Source organism: Anastrepha obliqua, chromosome 4, assembly GCF_027943255.1.
Source record: "Anastrepha obliqua isolate idAnaObli1 chromosome 4, idAnaObli1_1.0, whole genome shotgun sequence".
In the NCBI taxonomy this organism is placed as follows: Eukaryota; Metazoa; Arthropoda; class Insecta; order Diptera; family Tephritidae; genus Anastrepha; species Anastrepha obliqua.
In genome coordinates this window covers 92,232,739-92,260,109 of record NC_072895.1, presented here as the reverse complement: position 1 = coordinate 92,260,109, position 27,371 = coordinate 92,232,739, and the positions used below count along the sequence as shown (strand labels likewise).

Below are 27,371 nucleotides of genomic sequence, written 5' to 3'. Positions count from 1 at the left end.
GTTGGTACTTTCAGCAAGATAACGACCCAAAACATACCGCTGGTGTTGTCAAAGAATGGCTACTATATAATGTGCCCCATCAACTTCATTCCCCAGCCCAGTCACCGGATTTGAACCCCATAGAGAATTTATGGGATGAATTGGATCGTCGCATTAGGAAAAGGACAATTAAAAATAAACAGGACCTCAAAAATGCTTTACTTGAAGAGTGGAATTTAATTTCGAATAATTACACAAAAGTATTGGTAAATTCCATGCAAAATAGATTAAATGCTGTTCCAGAAAGTCGTGGCGGACCCACCAAGTATTAATTCTGTTGTCTTTTTATTTCCTTTTAAGTGAAACACATTCTTTTTACAAAGTATGCAGACTTTTCTGTGTTTGGAAAATGAATTTTGTTTGTTTTTGTTAATAAATATTTTTGGATTAAAATTTTTTTGTTAAAATTTATTGTTTGTTGTTAGATTGGATTTGTTTGGAATATATTCTAATGCTACAATGTTCACAGAAATGTCCAAACCTCGCTTTTCAATGGGGTATGCAGACTTTACTGTGCCACTGTATGTATATTAAAAAAATAAAATAAGAAAATCGATTGTTTTTAATCTAACTGTATATAAACCGTTAAGCTATTTTATGCAACAACAAAGCTTTCTGCGGCAAATAATTTCACTTACCAGCTACATTTCCTTTACACTATGAAGCACAAAAAACACACAACAGATGCGTTGATGGTAAGTTTTTATATTTTATTATTATACTTGAACTTGTATCTTTTCTATATCGCAAAAGTTTACTTTTATATCATACTAACATTACTGTAGCGGACCTTAACGAGTTTAAAAAACGAATATAGCCAAAAATAAAATTTTAAATTAAAAACATGACTGCGAAATTCGAGCACACGTGGTGAATGTGAGCATTCGCTAAAAAAAAAAGAAACTAATAAAATAACGGGTATTATATTCTCGAATAATATTTCATTTGCTGCGCTTCGTCATCGATCAGTTATCACAAAACTAAATTTCGAAGCGACTTTCGCACACTAAACTAAGGTAGAAGACGCAAGCGCCTGCCAATTTGTTTTTAATCACGAAAATTTCTTTCAGGAAATAATGAAATGTGCTTGAAATAATTTTAACTTTGCTGCTTTTTAAAATAACCGAAACTTAACTATAGTATTTGATGTGAAACTCGAGAGGAAGCCGTTGCAGCGCTGATCACATGAATTTCGATTGATTTGAATTTGTCATAAATAATCACTAAATCATACAAAAATTTATATTTTTTTTGTTAACAGTTTAAAATAAATTGAAAAAATTATTAAAATAAAAAATTCATTGAACTGCAAAACTTTTAATTTCAAATAAAATGGAAATTTTTAACTCGCACTATTATAGGTAAATACGTTGGCACGCAGTCAGGTTGAAAATAAAATACACTTCAAAGTTTGTCGCAGTTTTTTGAAATTTTTTTTTTTAACCCTTCGTTGGGCACCTGGGTCTGACCCGACTTTTTCAACTTTGCACGTGAATTTAATATATTTCTTTTATAGCTGACGACTTGAGTTGCCAGGTAGCTTACTGAAATTTAATTTTCTATCGCTTTATGGATATAACCTTTTGAAAAAGATACTCGTACAGGGCGAAAAAAGGCCAGACCCTTGTCCAACGGAAAGTTATTGGGATATCTCTGGCAAATAACTTGCAAGCGCACAGCAACTTCAAAGCATATTCTATTCTGACTTTGATTGTGCGCGCCTGTGTTTTTAGAATGATTCATTTTTTTCTTTTTCCTTCAAAGTCGCCGCCTTGCCTTAAATATGCTACTATCATCTCGCACATAATTCAAGTTGATAAAACTATGTATATTCTTTTTTATGTTTGTTTACGCTAGAATTTGTAATTTGACGCACAATTTACTGCCTTACAATCGCTTATTTTTATTGTTTCACCCTTTTTGCTTATCATCAATTTGCTTTTCATCAATTTTTTCAATTGCTATGAAAAATTCATAATTTGCCAAAAAAATTTACATTTTTTTTTTAATTATCCACACATTTTCAAAAACACCAAAAATTGACAATTCCCTTATCGTAGCAGTTGAAGAGCGTTTGTGGCGCCGGTCAAGCAAAGCGGCGCAAGCATTAAAATAATTCATGTACGCGGCGGCGCTGTTGGCATAAAATTTCTACTGCCTGCTGACCAAATTGCTGACAAAACGAAAGTAGCTTCGCACACGCATCCTCTGCCAGTTTGAATCAATATAATTTTCTTTGCCGTAGCCTCAGCTATTTTTACAAACCTTTACTAATACTCTCATATTATACATATTTTAGCCATAACTTTTGTATGATTTTTTGTTTGTTTTTGTATTGCAAGTAATTCACAAATATATTTCATAATACACAAGTAAGGTTTAGAATTTCTTATATTTGTATGTAGGGAAATCAAGTAAAATATTTGATTAAATTTGTTGAATTTGTATTGAATTGATATATGTAAGCCTTGAATTGAGCGGCAGCTACTACGGTACAGCATAGCACAGCCTGATCAGCCAGCCAATCTCATACAATTAATTTATGTTTGTTTGTTTATGCTTTCTTCTATTTTTGATTTTATTAATCACAAACTTCACTTCTATAGAATGTTCCTTGCGCGCAGCATACATTTCAAACAAAGTGCAGGTAATTTTCAATAAAGTATGATACTATAAATGATAAAGTTTTAAATGTTATCCTAAGGTGGCTTTTTGTTGTTGTTTTGTTTGCTCATGCTTTATTTGAATCCATTGCTTAAAATCCTAAACGAAATATGTTTGAATGGCGCTGCTTTTCATACAGCGCGCACACTTCCACGTGCCCCAAGCCACCATATCTTATTTTTCCCTCCTCTTCAACGCTCTCCTCTACTATTTTTAACTAAATAATTAAACAGCGCACGCTACGCTTCTGTGAACCACCTCAATTTTTTGAACATTTCATTATAATCGATGAATGTGCTCGTCGTCGTCGGGCTATTACTTAAAATCCAATACGTCTGTCGGCATTAGCATTACAACACATTCTCTCATGTGCGAATTAGTTATTTATATATTATATTATATTATTTATTATTATTATTATTATTTATTATTATTCTGTTTTATGTTTTTTTTTTAATAATTTTAATGAGCCGATGTGTGAGATTTATTAGCCGGTGTTTTAGCTGCTTGGGCTGCTGGATTGATAACGGTTGTAGCTTCTGCTGCATCATCATCTTCTTCAACTACTGTTACTGTGGCTGTTGTTGGCTGTGGCTCATCTTCATCGTCGTCATCGATTATTTCGGTTATGGTCAAGGTTTGCGGCTGATGTGGCTGCTGATGCTGTTTGGTATGTTTAGAGCGATAATTGCGGCGCGCGGCCGAAGCATTATATGGATGGGGATGTACGCTGTAAAAATTCGAATAAAATTTATAAAAATTAGCAACGGCAAGTGACAAAGAATTTCAAGCTTAAAAGCTAAAAAACAAAAAAAAAAACAAATGTTTAAAGTTAATAACAAAAATTAAATTGAAGAAAATAAAAGAAACAAAATTAAAATTAACACACAAATAGGGGAGGATGCAAGCAAACAACAGGTGGCATACACATATGAATTATCTGTGAACTTTTAACAAAATAACTGTGTAAATAAATGTATTTTAAAGACTTTATTTAAACTGCAATTAGTGGCGCCGTACCGTAGCCTCAACCGTAACCGTAGCAATCAGCTGTTCTGATCAAACAAATGGGCAGCACTGTTAAGGGGTTAGGGGTAGTAAGAATTTTCAAAAAATTGGATTTTTGTTTGCATTTTCTAATATCATAAAAATATTGTGTGAAAATCTTAAGTGAATCCGACAAATACTTTTCGAGTTATTCAGCAATTAACAAAGGGCGCTCCGGAGCGTTCTAGAGCAAGTAGCCAGCAGCAGCAAAACTTTAAAAGCGTCTTTCTCAAAACTATGTTTTTTGAACTGGTGATCACTGGTAGGTTTCAATAAAATTTATACTGCTTTTGAAAAACATGAAAAACTCGTACCTGATCGAAGGAGTTTTTCTTCAAAGGTTTCGATTTTTTTTAAATAATTAATTGTCGGTTTTTTTCTCGAAAATCTGAAAAATATTTCCTGAGGCCGCCATATTGTTAATTTTGACAAAACAAGCTTCGATCAGGCACAATATTATCTATTAATAAAACTAATTTCTCTTGTCCGATTCATTTTAGATGAATCTCCACGGACTTGAGATGAAAACGGAAAAACGGGCTCCATAAAAACAGCGATAACTTGAAGTCAGGTCAAAGCATGATGTATTAATGCCATGTTTTTATTTTTGTAAAATGAAGCAATTGACTAGCAAAAAAAATTATTGAAAATCACCATTTTTTTGGGTCTCTGACTACCCCTAAGCACCCATTAACGATTTTAGGTGCCGCACCATAACTCCATAACTCTAACCGTGGCCGTATGTACTTACTGAATTGTGATTTTCCCCCATAACCGTAAGCAGCAGTTAAATACTTCACATTTCTTTTGATATTTGCGATACAAATTTAAAATATTGGAAATGAAGGGCGAAAAATTAGCTGATTTAGTGTAAAATTTCCGCGTTTTTACGACCAAATGCAAATGTTCTTATGAACTCTACTTCATTATCAGCTGTTTATGGTTACGGCGCGACTTAATCGACAAATGCTGCAATGTTTATGGTTACGGCTATGGCTTTATGGCTATGGCACCACTAAAATTGCAGCTTTAAAGATGAAGAAATACGCAACGTTCTTAGGAAAATATATATATTTTTAACAATATTTTAATGCAATTTTCATTGTCATGAATTCTAAGTAATAGTAACCAACCCTACTCGATGATGCACTTCTTCGTCAAATAGGCCGAATTTTCATTTTGAGCAAGGCACATTGAACAGGTAGTTGTTGTTGTTGCTGTAGCGGCATAAACATTTGCCTTACATGAACGGGGAACGGTGCTAGAGTGACAAGTACTTGGTCGGATATAAATGTGGGTCATTCCGGTAATGTACAACCGACTGTCGTGGCAATGATTGAACTGGTAGTAGAGCAGTTGATTTGAGTTTTTCTATTTATTTGCAAATTAAATCGTTAAATTTTATTTAAATTACGCTAAACTGTCAGTTTTCGTTTATAGATTTTGGCATCCTGGGGCCCAAGAGCAAAAACAAAATACATTGCTCTTGTTGTTTTTGTTCTAGTGCCAACTAAGCACCAGTTTACACGATGAGTTTTCACCCTGAGTAGAAAGTCATGCGTGTCGAGTTTGATGGCAAAAAATGTAGAGAAGTCAATGGGGTAGGCTGCACGAACGGTCAACTATCAACTAAATAGAGGTGCTTTTTTTTGGCATTTCCCTTTGATTGCATTCACATTTTCGTATTTTTGTTCAAGTGCACTTTGGACGCGCGCAAAACGAACGAATGAACAAAGAAAACTGTTCGCTTAAACGTCAAAAACACGCAAGGAAAGTTCCGCAAATAAAAAGTCACCGTGTAAATGCACGAAGATTTTCGAAGATTTCGTTAAAAAATAATGTGAAAAAACCCATGGTGAAAAGTCTTCGTGGAAATTGGCTCTAACTGTTCAATGTGCCTTAATTTCGACTTTCTCTCTTTCTCTAGAATTCAATGAAAAATAGAAATGGTCAATTAATTCAAATAAAGTAAGAAATGTGTAAAAGAACACAAACATTTAACTAAGATTTTTGTTTAGGTATTTTATGTAGCAAACAATTAGAATTGGCATGAAATAGAAAATGGCGATTCGTTGAAGAAGTACCGCACTGTGTAAAGAGTAAGTACGGCCAGCCGTAAAGCGTTAGCAGTTCAAATATTTCCTTATAACCAGGCACGCGATTCAATACAGCGCCAAGCCGATTTCAGTTGTTTTGTAAAAAGTCCATAGGTTTGCAAATTGAAGGGAAATTTGTAAATGAGGGGCGTGCAATCAATTCGAGGTGGCAAGCAAGCAGGCAGGCAAGCAAATGGCATATGGTTAAATTCATGAGTTTCAGGCGATTCCAATTCGACGATGTAAACTGATTAGAATACATTATTATATTATATTTTTTTTTTCTCCTTTAGTGACTAGTGCACCAATAAACAATGCAAATCTTTTAGTAATACAAAAAAAATGTGATGGGGGTGAGGGGATGTATGAGAATATGCAAAATTTAACTGAAAATTAGTCCTTAAAAAAATGTATTAAAGATAAGCAAAAATAAAACAAATGTATGTAAATCTATTCGCTAGCTCGACTACTTTGGTTAAAGCCATACATCTCCGTAGGTTTTTCTCTGGCTTCCTTGAAACTTTGACGCAGTATTTAGAAGGAAGTAAGAAACAAGAATTCGATATTTTAGAGATAAGTCTATTAAATTCATTAATCTTTCAAATTTCCCTAACTTGACTACTTTGGTTAAAGTCATAGATCTCTGTAGGTTTTTCTCTGGTTTCCTTGAAACTTTGACACAGTATTTAGAAGGAAGTAAAAAACAAGAATTCGATATTTTAGAGATAAGTCTATTAAATTCATTAATCTTTCAAATTTCCCTAACTTGACTACTTTGGTTAAAGTCATAGATCTCTGTAGGTTTTTCTCTGGCTTCCTTGTAATTTTAACACAGTATTTAGAAAGCTGTATGCTCTAGAAGGAAGTAAAAACCAGAATTTGATATTTTAAAAATAAGTCTATAAAATTAATTTGCAGTCGCCTTTCTTTCAAGTTTCCCTAGGTAGGTAAGTAGGTTGGATGGTTGTTGTAACGACACAGTTAGACCTTTCACAGGTCCATTGTGATACCACTACAGCTTATCCATACCCTACGTGTTCCTTTGTCAAACCATCCGGTAGCTTTAATAAACGAGCAGAACTTCGTTAGTTTTAGATGCGCTATGACCGCTACATCGGTTAAAAATGCCGTATCAAGAGTGTGCAGCCTCCTCATAGCTAAGCTTTTACACTCACATAAAATGTGTCTGACTGTTTCCTCTTCTTCTGTAATAAGACAGCTTCTACAGAAATCGAAGTAAGAGAGTCCTAACATTTTAGCGTGTCTACCTATTAAACAATGACCAGTTAATACCCCTATCATTTTTTCTATAGCTTCTCTGTTAAATCTTAACCAGATTTTCGATCGACTGCTGTTCCATTTCGGTCATGTCTGTCTGCTTAGTTCGCATGTTGTGAGGTTTTGCCAAGTTGTATTTACGTTTTTGATGGTTTCCCTATCTATAAGTAATTTACAAGTGACTATAGGCAGGGGTATCAGCGTCTTATCCGGTTGTAGATCGAGCGTTGTACCTGTGGCTTGGCACCCAAATAAGGTGCACTTTGTAGCACTAAGATACGTCATTTAGAAGTTTAAAACATTCTAAGACTGTTTTTGACGAGTGTGTTTTAGATTCTAGCGCTTTTATTGCCGTTTGACTGTCCGAATATATGAAGACTTCATTTGTGGATAATACTCTCGGTTTTTTTTACCGTAAGTTCCTCTTTTATGGCGGTGACTTCCGCCTGAAATACACTGCAACGATCAGGTAGGCGAAATGATTGGCTAACTCCTAGTTTATCGGAGTAAACCCCTCCACCTACTTTGTTGTCTAGTTTTGAGCCATCTGTATAGATGTTTATATCATTTTTCTTAACAATAGGCCCGTTATCCCAACTTTAGCAACTTTTAACCCCCTAGAAGCATTTTTTAACTTCGGTCTATATTGTGAAGTATATACAGACTATCAAGTCGCTCATTAAGAACGCTTAAAGTGGGCTTAAGCTTCAAGATTCCTCCAACTTCGCTTTATTCTCTACAATTGGCTACGAAAAGACGGAAACTTATAACCATACCCAATACAAAAAAATATTAGAAATTTGACCGCGGCGCCACCTATCGCATCCTAGCAATGAATCTTCAATGGGTTAAGTCCATCAAATATTACACCACGACTAACACACGATCAAAAAATTTATTGCGCATGCGTAGAAGTTTTATGGTAGTATTTATTAAAGTTAAATTTAAGTTCATTTTATAAACCTTTGTGAAGACCATAAAGCCAGCAAAATCATTGCAAGTGTAAAAGGATAATCAAATTTCTCCAACAGGACCAGTAGAAATTTTGTGAATTCAAAATATGGCGTATATTTGCGTGTACGTATGTATGTAGACCATATAGCACTTGCGTAAATACAAATTACTAATTTTAATCAGACAAATGAGAGCGACGACGTGCAAAAATGCTACCACCGAGCAGCCAATACCACCCACCACCAGTAGCACATTTTTTTTTAGCGACTACGGGCTACGGGTAATATATGAAGACAACCAAAATGCACGTCTAACTAAAGGTATGAACACAACAATTTCTCCAAGGGCCATGGATTATTTCAAAGCCATTGTAGTAGTTACGCTTAGATCAGCTAACCATCTGTCTGATTTCCGTGATGGCAATGCAACTGCGTTGCGAACGTGGATTTCTACACAAATTACCATTTATTAATATATATTCCAGCGCTCTGTGCACTAGCGATTCATTTTCACACACTTTTTGTGAGTTTATTGAACGCATTATTGCAGCAGCAAGTATTTACAGTATTAAGCAGCAAAATAAGCACAGCAAAGGCTTGTTGATGAGACACATCATCGATGGACGATGACAACAAAAAGCAACAATTAATATGGAATTTTTTTTAGATCTCTTTGTAAAATGCGACGACAAACGTATACACAGCATTCACATTGAAATTTATGTACAGTGACGGGACTTTTTTGAACAAACAAAATTTTATAAAGCGGTCGGCTGTAGTAAAACTGAGTTCTTACACGTAAAACTGCAAGGTGAAAGCAAAAGGACGTTGACTGTTAAATATTTATAGAGTTGTACTGACAAAAGACAGTCAAGATCTCAGTAGTGTGAAGAAGGCTTGGCGGCAGTAGAAGAATGCGTTGACTAGGGGCGAAAGAATTTCAAAAAAATCCACATTTTTAACACATATTTACTATTATTATTTGTTACATTTAGTTTGTAGCGTATCGATGTTGTTGTTGTACCAGCATAAACATTCACCATGCAACGACCCCGTAGTTCCGGTAACGTTGGACCGACTGCCGCGGAGAACGCATCGATCTTTAGTAGTGGTAGCTAAAATGTGTTTTATCGTAAAAGCTGAAAGCACTTCCCAACCATATTTCTGCAATGCTGCTGAAGTAACAGTTGTTGATGGAATATACAACCGAGTCGAGCCGTTGAAATAGATCCAACTATCGAGGAGCCACCATATTTTTATTTTTTTTTTAACAGCTAAACACCCCACAAGAACCTTTACTGAGTGCCGCTAGAGTAATAATTCTTAACGGTGTGTGAATCCGAATTGTGCTATCAATCCGTCGATTTGTTGTTGTAACAATATAAAACATTCCCCATACGTTTCTAGTGAATCCTGTTGAAGCGGCAGTCCTGGACTGAATAAAAGCCAGGTCGTTCCAATAACGTAGATGTGACTGTCGAGAGATCAGCAGCAATCCATTCCACTCCCTTAGTTTGTTTCCGTTTTTGTCATCTCTCACTGCACAAATAAATCAAAGTTGCATTCAAGTGAAACGTCTTGATTCTGTTATTTCAAGATTTTTTTACTACCGCCTTTCTTATTATGTTGGTTGCGCTGTGTGATTTCAAATCAGTTTTATTGGCGCGCGCTGCATTTCAAAGCATGCAAATATTGTTGTTGTTGTTGTAGCAGTTCACTATTGTTTTATACAGCCCATGTATTTACTATATTTCATTCGACTCCTAGGCTTACTTGATTCTTTTTCCTTTTTTTTGTTTTTGATTTAGTTTATTACTTTTTATTTATTCGTTAAAAACTCGTTTTTTTATTGTTCGTTCGGTTCGATAATTCGCATTTTTTTTGTTTGTTTTTGTTTTCAATATCTAAGTATTTACATTTTTCTCATCTGCATTGTTTTTGTTATTATTTCCGTCTGCTTCACTTATAATTTCCATAAGTTTCTTCAATTACTGCGTTGTATTTGCTTACTCTGATATTTTATCGATGCTCGCGAATCACTGCAGTTGTTTTGGTTTTGGTTTTTGTGTTGTTGCGGTTGTTTATATTTTATTTGTGCGATAAAAACGTGGATTGTACAAACGCCAATCTCTGTTGGGTGAAAAGTTATTTTAAGTTTAAACTTTTTTGTGCCTTTATTAAGATTCAAGAAGCGAGAAAAAAGTAGTTAAGTTGTTGGTAAGATGCCGTGAGAAGAGGAGAGAATAGATTGGATTATTGAGTGTTGAAAAAGGGAGCGAGTTTTTGCCAATGACTATTAGTATTTTTTTGAAATTCGATGCAAAAATTAAATGGAATATTTGTTATTAGTATTAAAAAATTATGTTTTGATGCAGGTTTAAGATGAATTAAATGAAGAATAAATTAAATTTAAAAAAATCGCAGAAATATGGACTTCAAAATTTAAAATTGGAAACAATTTTTCAAACTTTTTATGGCGCCTTTGCCATTTTGAAAGTTGGGAAATTTTCGATTTTTGGCCGTTTTTAAGCCTTTTTATATCTTAAATGAATTGTCTTAAAATGAAAAAACAAAAAAAAAAAAAAAAATAGTTCGGAATTTTTTTGTTAATATTTTTATGGCGCTTTTAAGTTATTAGTCGTGCCGAACAATAAGAATGATTAATGAATGTTTGAAAAGCTTTCATGGGAATTGAAATTTAGTTTTAGAGAAGCATTAGTTTTAGCATTTTTTTTTTGGAAAAATTTTAGAAAGGAAGTTTAACTTATGAAGGGCGAAAATGACGGTTATTTCAGTAATAAAAGTTACTAAGAATTATTAAAATTATCTTATAATAAAATATCTTCTAAATATTATATTCAAAAATAACAAAAAATGTGTTAAGGGCAAACGAAGGAGGCTTTTTTATTCCCTGGACATACCGTTGCTGCGACAGCAGCTGGTGCAAAATTCAAAAAAAAAAAAACATAAAAAATCAGAAAATACAATTTTATTTTTTACGACCATTATTATGTTCACTATAATACCAGCGTGGCATATTGAGAAAATTTCCCCCATTTAAATTTAATTTCTTTTTTTTATAAAAACATAGCGCATACTATAACAAAAACTGTACAACTTAGTTTCAAACTTTTGAATCAAAATTTTAGAAAAATTACGAATATGCATTTTTATCAATTTTATATATTTATTCAATAATAATAAATTAATTAATTAGTTGAATAAATTTGTAAACTTGGCTTAAAAATCGCGTTTTGGGCGGTCTTGTGCATAGTAAAAAACAACAAGCAATCGTTATATGTAAAACCGCATACGCAAAATTTTTCGAAAAATTCAGACCAAAAAGTTAGATAAAAAATTTTAGAAGTTTTTGAATTTTTCGTTGTGGTCTTAGCTAAAAAAATAAATGATAATCAAAATAATAGATGATATAAAATAATAATACATAATAAAATATAATAATAAAAATAATAAATAATAAACATAATATAATAAAAAATAAATTTAAAAAAAAATTATAAAAAATAATAAGTAATAAAAAAATTAAATAAAAATTAATACGTAACAAAAAATAACTAAATAAAAATAATTAATAAAAATATTTAAAAAATTTAATAAAAAATAAAAAATTTAAATAAAAAATTAGTAATAAAAAACTAAATAAAAGTAATAATCGTGAAAAGTGAAAGTAATAATCGTGAAAAAGTGAAAAAAAAAACAATAAAAAACACTTAAATAAAAAATAAGTAATAAATTTTTTTTTTAATTGATAAAAAATAATAAAAATATTATAAAATATAGTGAGTAGCAAAAAAAACTTAATAAAAAAGAGTATGTAATAAAAAAATTAAATAAAAAATAATAAGTAATAAGTAATAAAAAAGTTTAAAAAGTCTAATAAAAAATAATAGGTAATAAAAAAACCCAAACATTTAAATAATAACTAATAAAAAAAATAAATAAAAATTATAAGCAATAAGTGATAAAACAATAAAAGCACTTAAATAAAACAAAATGAGTAAACATTTTTTTTTTTTTTTAAATAATAGTAATACTTTTTTTATTTAAAAAAATAATAGTAATAATAATAAAATTATAAAAAATAATAAAACTATAAAAAATAATAAAACTATAAAACTATAAAAAATAACAAAATTATAAAAAATAATACGTAACAAAAAATTATAATAAATAAAAAGTAATGAGTAAAAAAAAAAATTAAAAATATTAAATAAAAAGTAATAAGTATAAAAAAATAGAAATAGAAAATAAGAAGTTATACAAAAAATTAAATACAAAGTATTAAGTAATAAAAAAATTATAATTATTAAAATCATAATGCAATATGCCGGTCTGCTATTATTATGAACACAGGGTTACGTACCCCGACTTTAGCGATTTTTTTAATGCATTTTTAAATACTTTTAGAATCAGTTAAATTTAAAACACAGTAAATTTGGCACAACTACGAAAAAATTATATAAATAGGAGTATATAAATTTTAATTCAAATTCGTAGCAAAAATATGAAAAAAGACTGAAAAAATAATACTGTAAATGAGAGATAATTGTTTCCTAACTGTCACAGAATGTTGTTACCAACTAAAATTACAAAAAAATAATAATAAACGCAGAACATCGAAATGTAGCAACTGAAATGCCGCAGATTCTCTGAAAGGACGCAGGAAATCGTAGCAACAATAATTAAATGAAAAAACTTGCGACGTAGAAATTCTGCATTTCAAGAAATTACGAAATTAATAAACAAACGCGTAGTGTAGAGTCTTTAGTGCTTAACAGTGGCTTTGGACACTTTTGCAATTTCATATTCAATCGAATGCGAGGGATGGAAATGTTGCTTTGTTCCAATTTTCGCAAATTAATTTGCGGTTTTTTTCGCTATATCTTTTTATATTTTTGTTTCTTTTGACTGATGTTCTCTGTTTGTTCTTAAATATTGTGACACAAACCTTGTCGTTACCGATGCGCTGCTGTGGCTGTGATTGGTCGGCGTGGTGGCGAGTGGCGACGATGGTGGCGTACGCAATGGACGACGAGCTGTAATGCCACGATGTTGATAACCGGCGGCGGCTGGGGAACGACGGGTTGCATTCGAAGTAAAGCAGCTGTTGTTATTGCTGTTGGTGTTCCTCTTGCTCGTTGCAGTGGTAGCATTTCCTTCGGTGGTTATGCTGTGACTCGTTGTAGTGGTCTTTTTATTAGAGTTAGACTTGGAGTTCGACAAATCAACAGACGACGACGAATTGGACAACGGAGAAGAGCTGTGTTTGGAACGAAGTGTGAAAGGCGAAGAAAATTGAAGTGAAAAAACAATTTTTTTACGAACATATTTTATTTATGGTTGGTGGTGGTGGTGGTGTTATTCTTTTTTTTTATTTGTTTCTAAGTTTTTAATGAAGATTTTTTTCAATGCTTAGAATTCTTTTTCTGAAAACGAATAGAATGAGCGCGAATATAAGGAACGATGTCGATGATGCTATCAGCTACATCTTGTTTGTAATTTAGTAAAAATGTTATTTTAGTAAAAATTTTGTTTAATTATATGTACGTATTAAATGTGCTCTACTTTGATGTAGTCAACGCTATTTAAGCACATTAAAATCAGTTGCAAATGGATCAAAGCGAAAGTTGCCTACTTTGGGTAATCGATGTTGGAGAAATGGTATTTTGAAGGTATAACATACCATATTTCTTTAATTATAACTTTTAAACACTTGCAAGTTATAGTTTTATTTTGTTTTCGTTGCTTTTTGCTTTAAAACGCGCTACTTTCACAAATTTCCACATTTTGAAAAGTACTGAGGAACTTTTCGAAAATGTGCTGCATAAAATAAGTATCTTTCTACTCGTTTTTATTTTTTTCAAAATCTACATCGCAAAATTTTGTAAATAGTTGGCGCCTAAAAATATGCAATATTATAAGCGCGTGATCAATATGCCATTGCCATGAAAATAGATCCTTAGCTTCACATTGTATCTTTTAGGCGCGAAAATTTGTTTTTCTAGCTATACTGGAATACAGACCGAACGCTAGAGCTTAAGGGGACAGATACCTGTAAAATTTCGAAAAAAAATTTTTTTTTTCTTAAAATGTTCATATAATCCTTTAAGAATATATCAAAAAATTTTTAGAACATAAATTTAAGTATTTTTTATATTATAGATCGTCAACCGTAACGACTCTATTCTTTACATTCGAGCGCTGGGAGAGGTATAGTTACGTCTTCAAACTTTAGACGCGTTTTTCTCAAAACTATATTTTTCGAATTTGCGTACACGATAACTCGAAAAGTTATTGACCGATTTCCCAGACATTTTGCACACATCTTTTTTATGATACTACTTTCTATGTATTTCAAGTTTTCGAAAATATAGTAGGAAAATTCGCCCCAAACTTCATTTTCTTTTTTTTAAAGCATTCCGCGATTTTTTTCCCCCCATTTATTGTTAATTCATATAGAAATTATGACATTAATAAACAAAAAAAGTTTGAGTTTTTTGTATTCAGGTCACTGACGCCGATGCTACAATGCCCGCCGATTCAGAAGCCCCGCTGCGACATTCCTGGAGGAATTGAGTGTACATCCGCCATTTTAAATGATTAAAATAAAAAAAATTTAATATTATTTTAATGTATAAACTGTACACCAATTTTGAAAAAAATATATTGACTTCTTCATTATAAATAATTTTAATGAAAATCAGGGAAAATATAGCCGTTTGTAGGTATCTGCCCCCTTAAGGGGGGACCCTCATTTATCGGGTCAAAAAAATCGATTTTTTGGAAATAATTTTAATCTATTCTACAACTATTTAAGAATATACTTTCAAAATTTCAAGTCGATATCTGTATTTTTGAAGGAGTGACAAAATTTTTAACAGGACGCGACGGGTGGCCGATCGCCTGTATCCAAAACTTTAAACGCGTTTTTCTCGAAACATCATTTTTCGATTTTGTGTACACAATTGAGAACGCTGTATTGAACCAATCAGGCTTTACAATAGCTCATTTTAAAGATAATTAAATTGTTTTCAATGTGACATTAAGTGTTTTTTTAAAAAAAAAGATTTTCATATTTTTTTGTAATTTTAAAGTCAATTTTTATGCATGAAAAATCACTTTTAACATAAAACTGGGTAAAAAATATCAATTTCGACATTTTTTTTTTAAATCAAAATGTCACATCGAAGGTATTATCCTAAAGTTTTAAAAAAAATTTGGTTTTTTTATTTCAGAAAAAAATTCAGAGCGCTAGAATGTACACAGATAGAATGAGGTGCCATGGACGAGGTGTATATTTCCATACTTAAAATGTTTTTTTTCTTCTCCGAAAATTTTTGTAGACAGTCAAGACATTTATTAAAGTACTTTATGAATTACAAAACGTTTGAAGTTATTTTACCTGAGAAAAAAATTCCCAAAAATGATGCATTTTTCGACCGTCTAAATGAGGGTCCCCCCTTAAACACTGCATTAAAAACGGCATTTACTTTTTCGTACTAATAAAAAAAAAGACACAATCAAAAAATATCGAATGTACACTTTCGGGGTAATAAAATTGCAAATATATTTTGTAAATGAAATATAAAGGCCGCTTCCATTTCCACTTCTCTGCTTGACTAACTTGACGAAACATTTGTGTGTGAAAGCAACAACAAAGTTATCGATGGCCTCTTCTATTCGCCACTTCCACGCTCGCTATCTCTCTGCTTGACTAACTTGACGAAACATTTGCGTGTAAAAGCAACAACAAAGTTATCGAGCAAGTTTCGCCGCTAGGGAGTACTATTATAGGGCTTTTCTATTCGTCATTTCCCCGCTCGCTATCTCTCTGCTCGACTAACTTGACGAAACATTTGCGTGTGAAAGCAACAACAAAGTTATTGAGCAAGTTTCGCCGCTAGGGAGTGTGGCTATACCTCATTCAACTGGTTTAACTCATTATCTTACAAAAAAATTTAATTTAAGGCAGCTCTATTCCAGCGCTGCCAAGCTACTTATTCATACCAGTTGCTTCATCTATTCGCCACTCGCTAACGCTTGGCAAAAAGAAGAGACCTTAAGAATAATTCCTATAGAATCAAATTCTATACATTTCTTATGTGCATGTAAATTTATGTGCAAATATCTATGCCTAGAAAACCTGTCAGTAAATATTTTAAGGATGACGTTTTGTCTGCTAGAAGCTGGTTTAATCTTTCTTCAATTGACAGTGGACTGAGCAAGTAAGGCGAAAACAATGAGCATTCTCTATACATAAAGAAAACATTTACTCCAAACACACAAGAAATAGTACAGAAAGAAATTAAGTTGAGAGGTGATGCTTCAAAAAGTTAACAAATGCTAAGAAATACAAATCAAATAGGAAATAAAAATTCCAACTACCAACAGAATAAACGAGACAAATAAGTATAAGTAAAAAATTTCTAAAAAAAAATTAATGCTATTTAATTTACAAAATGGCCTACCTCATTTTTGCTTTTAGGACGAATTTGTGGGTGTCGAAAAATTGCTTTACGGGACGCATTTAATTTAGTACTTTTTTGCTGTTAGTATTAATAAGTACGTTATGTATGTGAAGTGGAGTGGGAAGGTGTTGTGAAATTGAAAAAAACTCGTAGGCTTTCATTTTTTCAAGTTGCAACTGCTTTTATTAATAATATTTCTTCCTTTTCTTTGTTAATATTCTGTATGTAGTTAAGGTATGCTGGCCACTATTGTATGTTTAGTTACGCTTAATATGCATATTTTCAATATTTCATTTTTGGTTTTGATAAATTTTGTGATTATTGCTTGCAGTTAATTACGAGTTCGTTTGTTTTTTTTTTATTCTGTTTTTTCGTTATTCTGTTTCGAGGTTTGGGAATGATAGCAGTAGTATAAGTTGTATAAGTGATATATAGATATATACATATACATTTTAGTGGTATGTAGTAGCAGTAGTAGTAGTAGTTATATGCTAGTCGAAGTTAAATTCAATCCTCAATCAATTGTTTCATTGTTTCTATATACTTGTTTCTTATTTTTTATCATATCTGCAAGTAGATATAAAGTAACAATTGTTTTTTGAATAAACCAGTGAATTTTTTTAGTGATTTACTATTTGTACGAAAAGCGTAAATAGTTATTATACATAAACGCAAAAATAATATAAAAAATAATTTCGAAAATGCAACAGTGGACAAAAAAAAAAAAACAAGACGATAAAACGCAAAAAAGTGGAAAAGGGAAATTTCGGTATATAATTATGGCCGATTCAGATGCAGAAAGAAAGAATATATTACACATTGCATTAGGGAAGGACGGGAATTACAAGGAAGATTTTGTTTTCTATATATTTACGCGCATGTTAAAGTAATTTTAATAAAACAGTACGACGAGCTAACTTTGCTTCGATGGACACCGTTTTTAAAACCTTCAGCTGGGCACCCGAATCTGGTGGCTTTGTTTGTGCTGTTCGAGTATCTTTTTTAAAAAGTTATAGCCATAAAGCGAGAGAGAATTAAATTTTAGGAAGTTACTTGGAAACTCAAGTGTTTAGCTATAATAGAAATATGTTAAATTCACGTCCAAAGTCGGAAAAGTCTGGCCAGTTTCGGGTGCCCAACGGGGGGTTAGGGTTAAACTTGCTATTAAAATTTGTCATAATTCCATAATTTGAGACAGCATAACAAATATGCCTAACGGTTTTTAAAGCATTGGTAAACCAATCACATTTATAATTTATAATCCTAACCTGTTTAGAACGGTTTTTGTTTTTTTGTTTTTTTTCAATAACATCATTTCATATTGCATAAATAATTAGATATCTACTTTCTCCGCATACATATACAAGTAAGATATAAAATCATATCACATTTCTAACTTAAAACCAAATAAAAACTGAAAAAATTATATTTCACCAAATTTTGCTTAATTAGTTGTGTAAGCTCATACCCGCAAGCAATTTACCCGAATGTTGATAATTAGACTGTCTCAGAGTATATACACGTCATACACACACACCAATTAAAAATCAAAATGTAAAGTAAATCTAAAATAAACTCCAACATAAAGAAAGCAGCTTACGCAAACTTACCTATTCTGTTGTGGTGGTGCGGGCAATGCTGGCAAATGTCTGCGATGTTGTCCACCACTGCCATGATGTCTGCTATAATGACGCGGACGTGCATCATCATCGTCAGCCGATTCAATTGTGATCATCTCTTGTGGACGCGCACCACGTACACCGCCCATGCGCGCGCGATTGGTGAATTCACGATCGAAATCCTCTGCTTCATCTTCCTCCAAATTTATAAACTCTTGACGTTCCTCCAATTGACCGGAACGCAAGTCTTGTTCTTTCTCAATAATATGCGAACGTTCGCCAATGTGATGTCCAATAGCCATTTTCTTCATGCCTTGCCTTGAGTCTTCCACTGTTTTACGCGTCTCACGTATACCGCCTGGCCCAGTTTTTGTGCTGCTTGTGGCCTGATAGATTTGTGGACGTCCATCTGGGCCAGAGGACATAGTGATAACTGAGCTAGAGCAATAAGAGGAGCCATGTGGTTGGCCGATATCTACAAATGAAATATTTATATTTTTAATTTAATTGCTATTAACGAAAAAAAATTCAAATTCAAAGAACGCGAGAGTGTTGTTCGGCGGCGGCAACTTACCTGAGTTGAGTAGTCGATTTATATTTGCCATTGGGGGAAAACCCATAAAACCACCCATTGGATTACCGACATGTGGATTGCCGCGTTCCATGAGCGCATTCTGTTGGAAGCCTGAATCGAACGGTGTCAGCATATTGAATGGATCGGGCATGAGTGAATTCATTAGACGATTCATCGAACGCATTTGCATATTCATTGCATTCATATGATTGCTGAAATGTGAAAATTTTATTAGTATATGATTGAGCAAAACAAGGTATCCTAGGTGGGTATATAAGGAATAAAACTAATTCAAAGCTTAAATGCCGCATACGGTTGTGACCGTCGACGTGCGCCTGCAGGCATTATCACGAACAAAATTTTTTACTTCCAAAAATTATATGTAGATAACAAAACGCCCAAAAACAAAATTAATTCTGGCAAAAACATGACTTTTCTGATTTTTGAAGTACCCAGCTAACTGAGTTGATGGTAAATTTTTCCAAAGATCACAATCAAGGCGCATTTATTGAAGGTGGTGGCACTAATTCGCTTTGCTTTATTCTGTGCTGACAGCTAAATGGACGCAGCCAAAGAAAAAAAAACAGATCAGCTGATTTACCAACACCACCTTTAATAGATTCATCAAAATTGGTTTTAGAATAAGAAATGCATGTTAAGGTGAAAATTTGCGTTTGCAGTAAATGGCAAGCATTCAAAGTTTAATTTCATATAATTTTTTTCATAATGTTTTCTTAAATTTCAATCATTTTTATTTTTATATAGTACGCATTCTAAATTTTATTCGGTGAAAATCTATTTTAACCATTCCATTTCGTCAAATTTCGCGCACACCCTAATATTAAAACAATAAAAAAAAAAACATTATATAAGAAATGCGAATAGGCTTGCAAATCGCGATGATGTCACTGAACCTTTGTGCTGTTCAACTGCTTTTATTTGTTTTCTCTCCGTTTTTGTTGGTGATGATGTCTAAAAACTTCCGCTAAGTTTGAAAAAAATCAATGCTGCTCCTTGCAAACGATTTTACAAGACCAAAGTTTTCACACATTAATACAAACATATTGCATAGGGTTGAAAATAATAAATTTTATAATTGTTTAGCATATAAAATCTATTTCTATTGCTGCAGCAACCGAAATATGTAAAAAAATGTAAGGATTCCAGTTTCAAGCTGTTTAATATGTCATCGCCATCAAATACCCGGCATTTTTTGTTATGTATCGGGTGTTTTTTGTAGCTGTATGAGAACAATCGATATGTTGTTGTTTTTGTAGCAGCATAAACATTCCCCACTCCTATACAAGGAGTGCTACTGAAGTGACACAGTCCTTGGCGGAATATAAATTCAGGTCCATGGTGAAAAGATTTTTTTGATTTGTACTACCTAGCATACCGTTATTCGGCTCTGAACGAATTTGACAGATATGCCGACGTCATTCATTCTGTATTTAACTACGCCAAAGTTAAGTTTTGCGAAACATAAAACGAATGACGTAGAATCAAAGTTTCCCTCAAACATTTTTTTTCACCATACCTAACGAACAAACCTGGTACATATACTGTTATACCAGTATGGTATAAAACCTACTCATCTAACACCCCTCTCCTTCTGGACCCAACCCGTCGAAACAGCATGTTTCCTGGGCCTATCTTTAGGTGAGCCAGACGAAGACGATCGATGATGTACCCTACACTGACGGCGCTTCTGTTACTATTAAAACAACAACAAGCAAACCTGGTATCTATCATCATTGAATCCGGGTAGTTCCGGCTACCTGTCGTGGGAACGGAACATCGATATCGGAAAATCGAAATAAATAAAATAAAAATTATGATGGTACTAGAACTAGAATATGAAATTAAGTTACAATTTTTGAAACACATTAATGACTATTTCATTGTTGAATTTTTGAAACACATTAATGCCTATTTCATTGTTGAATTTTTGAAACACATAAATGCCTGATTTATTGTTGCATTATATTTTTTCCACATGAAAACAGAAAAATGTGTTACTATTTTTTTACTCTCCTCACTCATTGTACCTTCCTCAGTAGGAAAATCGATAACTACTCACAAAATCGAAATTTTTTTTCTTCACTCATCTTATAGTAAATCATTTCAAGAATGTTGTGTCAAAATTTTAAGTGGATCGGAGCAGAACTCTCAAAGTTATAGCCTTTGTAGGCACTCTACCTCGAATGCGGAGCATCGATAATTTTTCAGTCATTTTTTCAAACGCGTTTTTCCCGAAACGACTTCTTAAAAGTCGGTGCCAATCACAACTCCGAAACTATTCAACCGATTCTTTTCAAATTTGGCAAACATTTTCTAAATCAAAAATACCTCCCCCCCCCCCACTGTTTTTTTTTATTTTTTTTTTAAGGTTGTTTTTCACTTACAAATATGGCGAAATTTTTCGCCAAAAATGCTCGTTTTACGTTTTTTTGCCACCAAAACTACAAAAATGAAAAAAAAAAATTTATTAATGTAGGGGGGAGCATTACGTCATACTTTAACTGAAAAATTCGACTTTTTTAGTTTCAGATGATTCTACGACGAATGCCGATTAGCACCGCAGAGCACCTCTCGAAAAACATATTTCCAAAAAAACTCTGTCATGGGCTTATTTGTCAATATTTTATTATTAATATTTTTTAAAAACTTATTGAAAAGATGTACAATAACATGCAACTGATTTTATTAAAGTATCTTAAGCCATATTTCTGTAAAAAATTCAAAAAAAAAAGTGTTTTTTTTTTTTAGCGCTAAACCCTACCACCCCCTTAACAGCTGAGAATGACGAACTGTGTTGACATTTCTGTTCATTATGATTTTACAAGTCATCATGAATCGTTAAAGGCCAGAATAACGCTTCCAAATTGTGGAAATTTCCTTGGAAAAAATAAATCTGTTCGCGAAGTTCATAGAGCGAAGTGCTGAAAAAGATACCGAGATGTCTATTCGTCGTCGTTCTCAATTTGCTGCCCTTAGTCCTACGACGATATGCAAAGAATTTTTACGTAGGGTCTTGTGTTACGTACCTATGCAAGAATTGAAAATAAATGAAGCCAAATGACCACCGTTTGCATCACATTTTTGATGATTGGGCTTTAATTTAAATTTTTTATTCAGATTCATTGGAAGTAGTAGACAAAAGTCCAACAGTTCGAATGTGCTATATAACTCGTAGGTGCGGCTGACATTTGCTGGATATCATATTGGAAAAATAAATGCCATGAAATTATCTACCAGATAATAATCTAAAATTGTATCCAACAATATTTCTATTGTACATTATTATTTTCAATTCTCAAGCTCGATTTTTTTTCTAACATATTTGTTGTCATAACAAGTAAATAAAAAATCGAAAAGCCAAACCTATAAAAAAGATACGGTTTTTAAGAAAACAAACTTTCAGTAGATAGTGTCATATAGGAATTCATTAAATTGTGTGTAGGTATGTATATCAAAATTTGATCTTTTTTAATTTTCCTCTAACTTTGGAAGTGCCCAAATACAAATTAAAATACTAATAACGGTAAAAGGTAAAGATATGTATGTATGTTAATTTAAAGAAGAGTTTCATACCAAAATTTTTCACAGCTTAAACAAAATTTAGCTTTATAATTTCAGCCTGAGGTAAAGATGAAATGTTCAAAGCAGGGTTGTTGGCTAGTTTAGAGGCACACCAACAAGAATTGTTTGGAAAAAATAAATTCTTTGCCCAAGGCACTCATTTGAAGACACTCATTGACATATCTAATACACCTGTCACAATGGGTCAGTTGCGTCCGTTCCAGCAACGAATTTGCCCGATAGCACAAAAAGATTATATGTATTTGATTCGAATGCACAGAATTTGGGAACTTTCTACTTCTGCCGTACATCAAGTCCGGCGAAATTGACAACTGTTTAAAGAAGAACAATTTTGTATCGCGCAATTTTTTATCGATGGTGTTTTTCATTATATCAAATTAAATATATTTAAATAATATAGGTTAGTGAAAACTGTAATTTGATCAAGTATCCCTCGTGATCAAGTATCCCCCACTTCCCCTACAGAAGATATAGATAGATTAAGTCAATAAAATTCCCCCTTATTTCTTCGATAAAAGCTTAAAGGTAGAGAAAACGCAAGGCTTAACCAAGTTGTCCCGCAAAATGAATGTCCGCCCAGATCTCGAAGTTACGGTCGCACCCACCGTCTACGACTACCATAAATTCTATTAAAACCCTCTTTCGCTTCAATAAGCATTAATTTTATAATATACTAGCAAACCCGGCCCGCTTCGCTGGGCAAAGACACGGCGGGTCCACGTTTTGGCATATATTTCGAGACCCTAGTCATCAATAAGTATGAAAATTACCCCGTATTAAAGCACTTATCAACAGCTTTAATTTAATACCCATATTGTACATACACAGCCGAAGGTTACCCGGGTCCACGTTTTGACCTATATCTCGAGACCCTATCCACCAATAGGTATCCAAACTATACGGAAACCATCTTCAATACCTACTTAACAATGTGTGTAAGTTTGGTTTAATTCGGTGCAAAGACACGGCGGGTCCACGTTTTGGCATATATTTCCAGACCCTAGTCATCAATAAGTATGAAAATTACTCCGTATTAAAGCACTTATCAACAGCTTTAATTTAATACCCATATTGTACATACACAGCCGAAGGTTACCCGGGTCCACGTTTTGACCTATATCTCGAGACCCTATCTACCAATAGGTATCCAAACTATACGTAAACCATCTTCAATACCTACTTAACAATGTGTGTAAGTTTGGTTTAATTCGGTGCAAAGACACGGCGGGTCCACGTTTTGGCATATATTTCCAGACCCTAGTAATCAATGGGTATGAAAATTACCTCGTATTAAAGCACTTATCAACAGCTTTCATTTGATGCCCATATTGTACATACACAACCAAAGGTTACCCGGGTCCATGTTTTGACCTATATCTGGACACCCCAGTCACGGAGCGGCGTGAAAAATACTCTGTACTAAAGCATTCACCAATAGCTTCAATTTTCTATCCATATTGTGCAAACACATTCTAGGGTCCATGTTTTGGTCTCTATCTCGAGACCCTAGTCACGGAACGGCATGAAAAATACTCTGAACTAAAGCATTCACCAACAGCTTCCATTTGATACCCATATTGTACACACACATCCGAGGGTTACCCGGGTCCACGTTTTGACCTATATCTCGAGCCCTATCCACCAATAGGCATCCAAACTATACGTAAACCATCTTCAATACCTACTTAACAATGTGTGTAAGTTTGGTTCAATTCGGTGCAAAGACACGGCCGGTTAGCGAACACACACAAAAAGTTGACTTTATTTTATATATAAGATTTCACAATCAATAAAAACATGTTTATACAACACGAAATATGGTATTTGCTTTCACGAAAAGAACATCTGCTGCTTTGCGGCAATACCTACGTTGTGGCACCACGGAACGTTTTACACGTCACGTCAGTTAAATACGTCGCCGCAACGGACACAAAGGACCCCTTGTGACAGTCCTATCACTCCATGTACCGCACGTATGTGGCGCCTTCGACTCAAATACATATAATCTTGCTCTCAGCGAATTCGTTGCCGCAACGGTGGCGCTAGACCAACAACAATGTTTTGTACGTTGGATTGTCACGACAAAGTATTAGCAAAGTAGAAAACAAAGAATGAATTCGCTTTGAATTTTTTCTGTACTGACAGCCACTGCGAAAGAAAAATACAAATCAGCTGATTTATCGATACCAGCTTAAATAGATTCGCCTTGATTCCGGTCATTTGAATTAAATCCGAACACCTCAAAAAGCGAAAAGAAATGGAAATGTTATTTGGACGAAGATTTTATATAAGTGAAAAAAAAAAAAACTGGTCAAATGTGTTTTGTGAGTGAAAGTAATGAAAGTTAGAATGGGTACTTTTTTCCACGAACCGAAATTGGTAGAAACGCGTTTGGTGTGGAGCAGAACTTGTTGTATTGAAATCAAAGCTAAAAGAGAAAATATGTGCGGATCAATATGAGCCTTCAGATATTATAGGTCGCTAAGGAGGGAGTTTTTGCTGAACGCTGTTCCATATCCTCCACTGTTGCAAATTACAAGCTCCAAGCTTTTTGTTCATCGCTCAGGAAATCCAGAAATGTTTTACTAATAATATTAATTTACTTCGAAGAAATTAAAAGAGACACTGGGGGTAAAATACGGTACACCAGACAGGGCTAGTATACTGGGGCGGCAGCCCTTGGTCGGGAATAAAAACCCGAGTCATCCCGGTAACGTAGAACCGGCTGCCATGGGAATGTTAAAAAAAAAAAAGAGACACTCGAAAGTCATGGTTTACGTTTCTTTATTATTGGTTATCTTTATTCAACTAATTCGCCTTGGAAATAATCATTATGATAATTGAGCCCAAAGAGCAAAAACGAAATACATGCAGCCAAGACGCATTTATTAAAGGAGGCGGCACAAGTACAACAATGTTTTGTACGTTTGATTGTCACGGTAAAGTGTTGGAAAAGTAGAAAACAAAAAATTAATTATTCTGTGCTGACAACCACATCAACACAGCGAAAGAAACAAAACACAAAAAAAAAAAAAACAAATCAGCTGATTTACCAACACCACCTTTAATAGATTCGCCTTGCATGTAACTTTTTGTTTTTGTACAACTGCTATCATTTTAAATAGATTCGCCTTGGGGCCCACTGTGATAGGCCTATAAAGCAAGCAACGCCAAACTATCAAAATGTTGAAGTTCTGTAGATTAAACTCGTTCATATCCCGAACTGACCCAGACATAGTCATCAAATATTTTGTTTATGAACGTATATGGATGAAACTAACTGCACTCCTTCAATTAATTCTTAATGACTTTCTCTCTGATTCGGCCCAATCGGATCAGTACAGATCTAAGGCCTAACATAAGATGGCATAACGAGGATAGCTAATGAAAAAGTGATGTGGCCAGAAATATATAGCTTTCATAGTCCAAAGAAAGGAAAATATGTGTTAGGTATATTATATTGCCTATAATGACATAATTCACTTCTTAGGCTCAAACATTTTTTACCAGCTTTTGTTCAGAAAAAGATTTTTAAGCGCAAACGAAATAAGTTAATTTTCAATTCTGGAAAATTTTAATTTCGTGTTAAGTAAACGCTTTAGCCAATAAATCTTGAACTAAAATATGTAGAGAGCATTAACCGTGCACATTTATACTATACTTTATACTGAGAATCACGAAAATTACTTGCGAATACAATGGATTTCATACAAACTGAGTGTAATAAAGGTTGCTAAAGCCATTATTTATGTATTAAGCCAATATTACACGATATTATAGGCGATCAACAATTAAGTGCAAATTTCCCCGTCTTCTAGCAAATTGAGGCATTAACCCTAATAGCTCAACATGTACGCTAAATCAATTAGGACACTATGAATAAATAAATATGCTTTACATCATAAACAACAGTTAGAAACAGTAATATCTACACTTGCAGACAGTCAAAAAAAAAAAAAAAATTAGCAGTGACCAATTAATTAAAACAAGTGCCAGTAAAGTTTAAAAAGTATGTTTGGAAAAATCGAAAGTTCCAGAGAGGGTGGGAATAGTGGGCTTATGAGGAAATGCAAGGCAATTTCATCCACAGCGGCAGGAATATAAAAATTATCGATTTCTATGACGCGCGGTTGTCGTTGCGGCGGCGCTATAGCTGACGTCGTCGTTGACGTACAAATATATTGATACATTTATACACACATAAATATTTTGTACATAACCGTAATTAAGTGATGGAGAAATTGGCCACCGCAAGCAGTAGCTATCAAACATCTCACATTTCCTTAGGGCAAGAGCGTCTATTTAATCTATACCAAACAATAAGCTGGACAATCAGGCATATAATACATTTGAAGAGTTCTGATGTTAATTATTCTGGAAATATCAAAAGGCTATTTTTCTCCATCAATCAGCCACCTTGAAGAAATTTATGATACACACATCAATCGTGCGCAATCAACATTTTCAGCTATTTTTCTTCACTTAAATTTTCTATTTTTCTGATGACAGCTGTAGTGGCAAACAAAATCGAAATTTTCATTTCCTACAACATACACCTGGATTTTATTTTCTTAATTTTTCTCACTCCCCTCACCGCGTAACATCTTTTTAAGACATAACATTAACATACACATATACTGGTACACATGTTATGGTGGTGAACACGAATTTTTTCAACGATATCGGCAACGGAGCACCCAATACCGAGCATCAAGCACCAAGCGCCAAGTAGACACAGCAACACAACCACAAACTTACCCCATAAAAAGGTCATCATCGAAATCTCCCATCAATGAGCCGAATAGCGACATTTTGTAGTGATTTTCTTTTTTCAAATGTTTTCTTCAACAACTTTTCTCAATTATTTTGCTATTTATGAGCAATTAAATGTGTTGAAAATTAATTAAAAAACGAGCGTAAGCACTTGGATGTAAAATGTAAAACGCGTCTTCGTATTCGTCTTAACCTTTCAATGCTTCGTTCAAAATTCTACAAATTTCTTTCGCTTT

The 27,371-nt window shown here is 33.4% G+C and overlaps 1 protein-coding gene across 5 annotated transcripts; it reads right to left on the bottom strand.

Moving 5' to 3' along the window:
• Positions 1-724: 724 nt before the first annotated feature.
• Positions 725-27,371, bottom strand: LOC129243570 (myeloid leukemia factor). Of its 5 annotated transcripts, XR_008582328.1 has the most exons (7): positions 27,121-27,371; positions 18,760-18,971; positions 18,177-18,660; positions 13,047-13,358; positions 9,067-10,207; positions 8,874-9,000; positions 3,317-3,433 (listed from the first exon to the last, which is right to left on the bottom strand). XR_008582328.1 is itself a non-coding variant. In XM_054880684.1 (5 exons), exons 1-5 carry the CDS (start codon positions 27,171-27,173, stop codon positions 3,166-3,168), a joined length of 1,329 nt encoding a protein of 442 aa, XP_054736659.1. In that variant the 5' UTR covers positions 27,174-27,370; the 3' UTR covers positions 725-3,165. The 5 variants fall into 5 exon arrangements, 3 of the variants coding, with proteins under 3 accessions (XP_054736659.1, XP_054736660.1, XP_054736661.1); XR_008582327.1 differs by having other exon boundaries at positions 8,874-10,207; XM_054880684.1 differs by lacking the exons at positions 8,874-9,000; positions 9,067-10,207 and having other exon boundaries at positions 725-3,433; positions 27,121-27,370.

What these genes read in the sequence shown, in the direction of transcription:
- LOC129243570 (XM_054880684.1), bottom strand. Translation starts at nt 27,173, where the DNA reads ATGTCGCTATTCGGCTCATTGATGGGAGATTTCGATGATGACCTTTTT. An exon ending in GATGATGACCTTTTTATGGG is followed by an intron (nt 18,972 to 27,120) that starts GTAAGTTTGTGG and finishes TTCACATTTCAG; the next exon opens with CAATCATATGAATGCAATGA. An exon ending in AGCGCATCGGTAACGACAAG is followed by an intron (nt 3,434 to 13,046) that starts GTTTGTGTCACA and finishes GAATTTTTACAG; the next exon opens with CGTACATCCCCATCCATATA.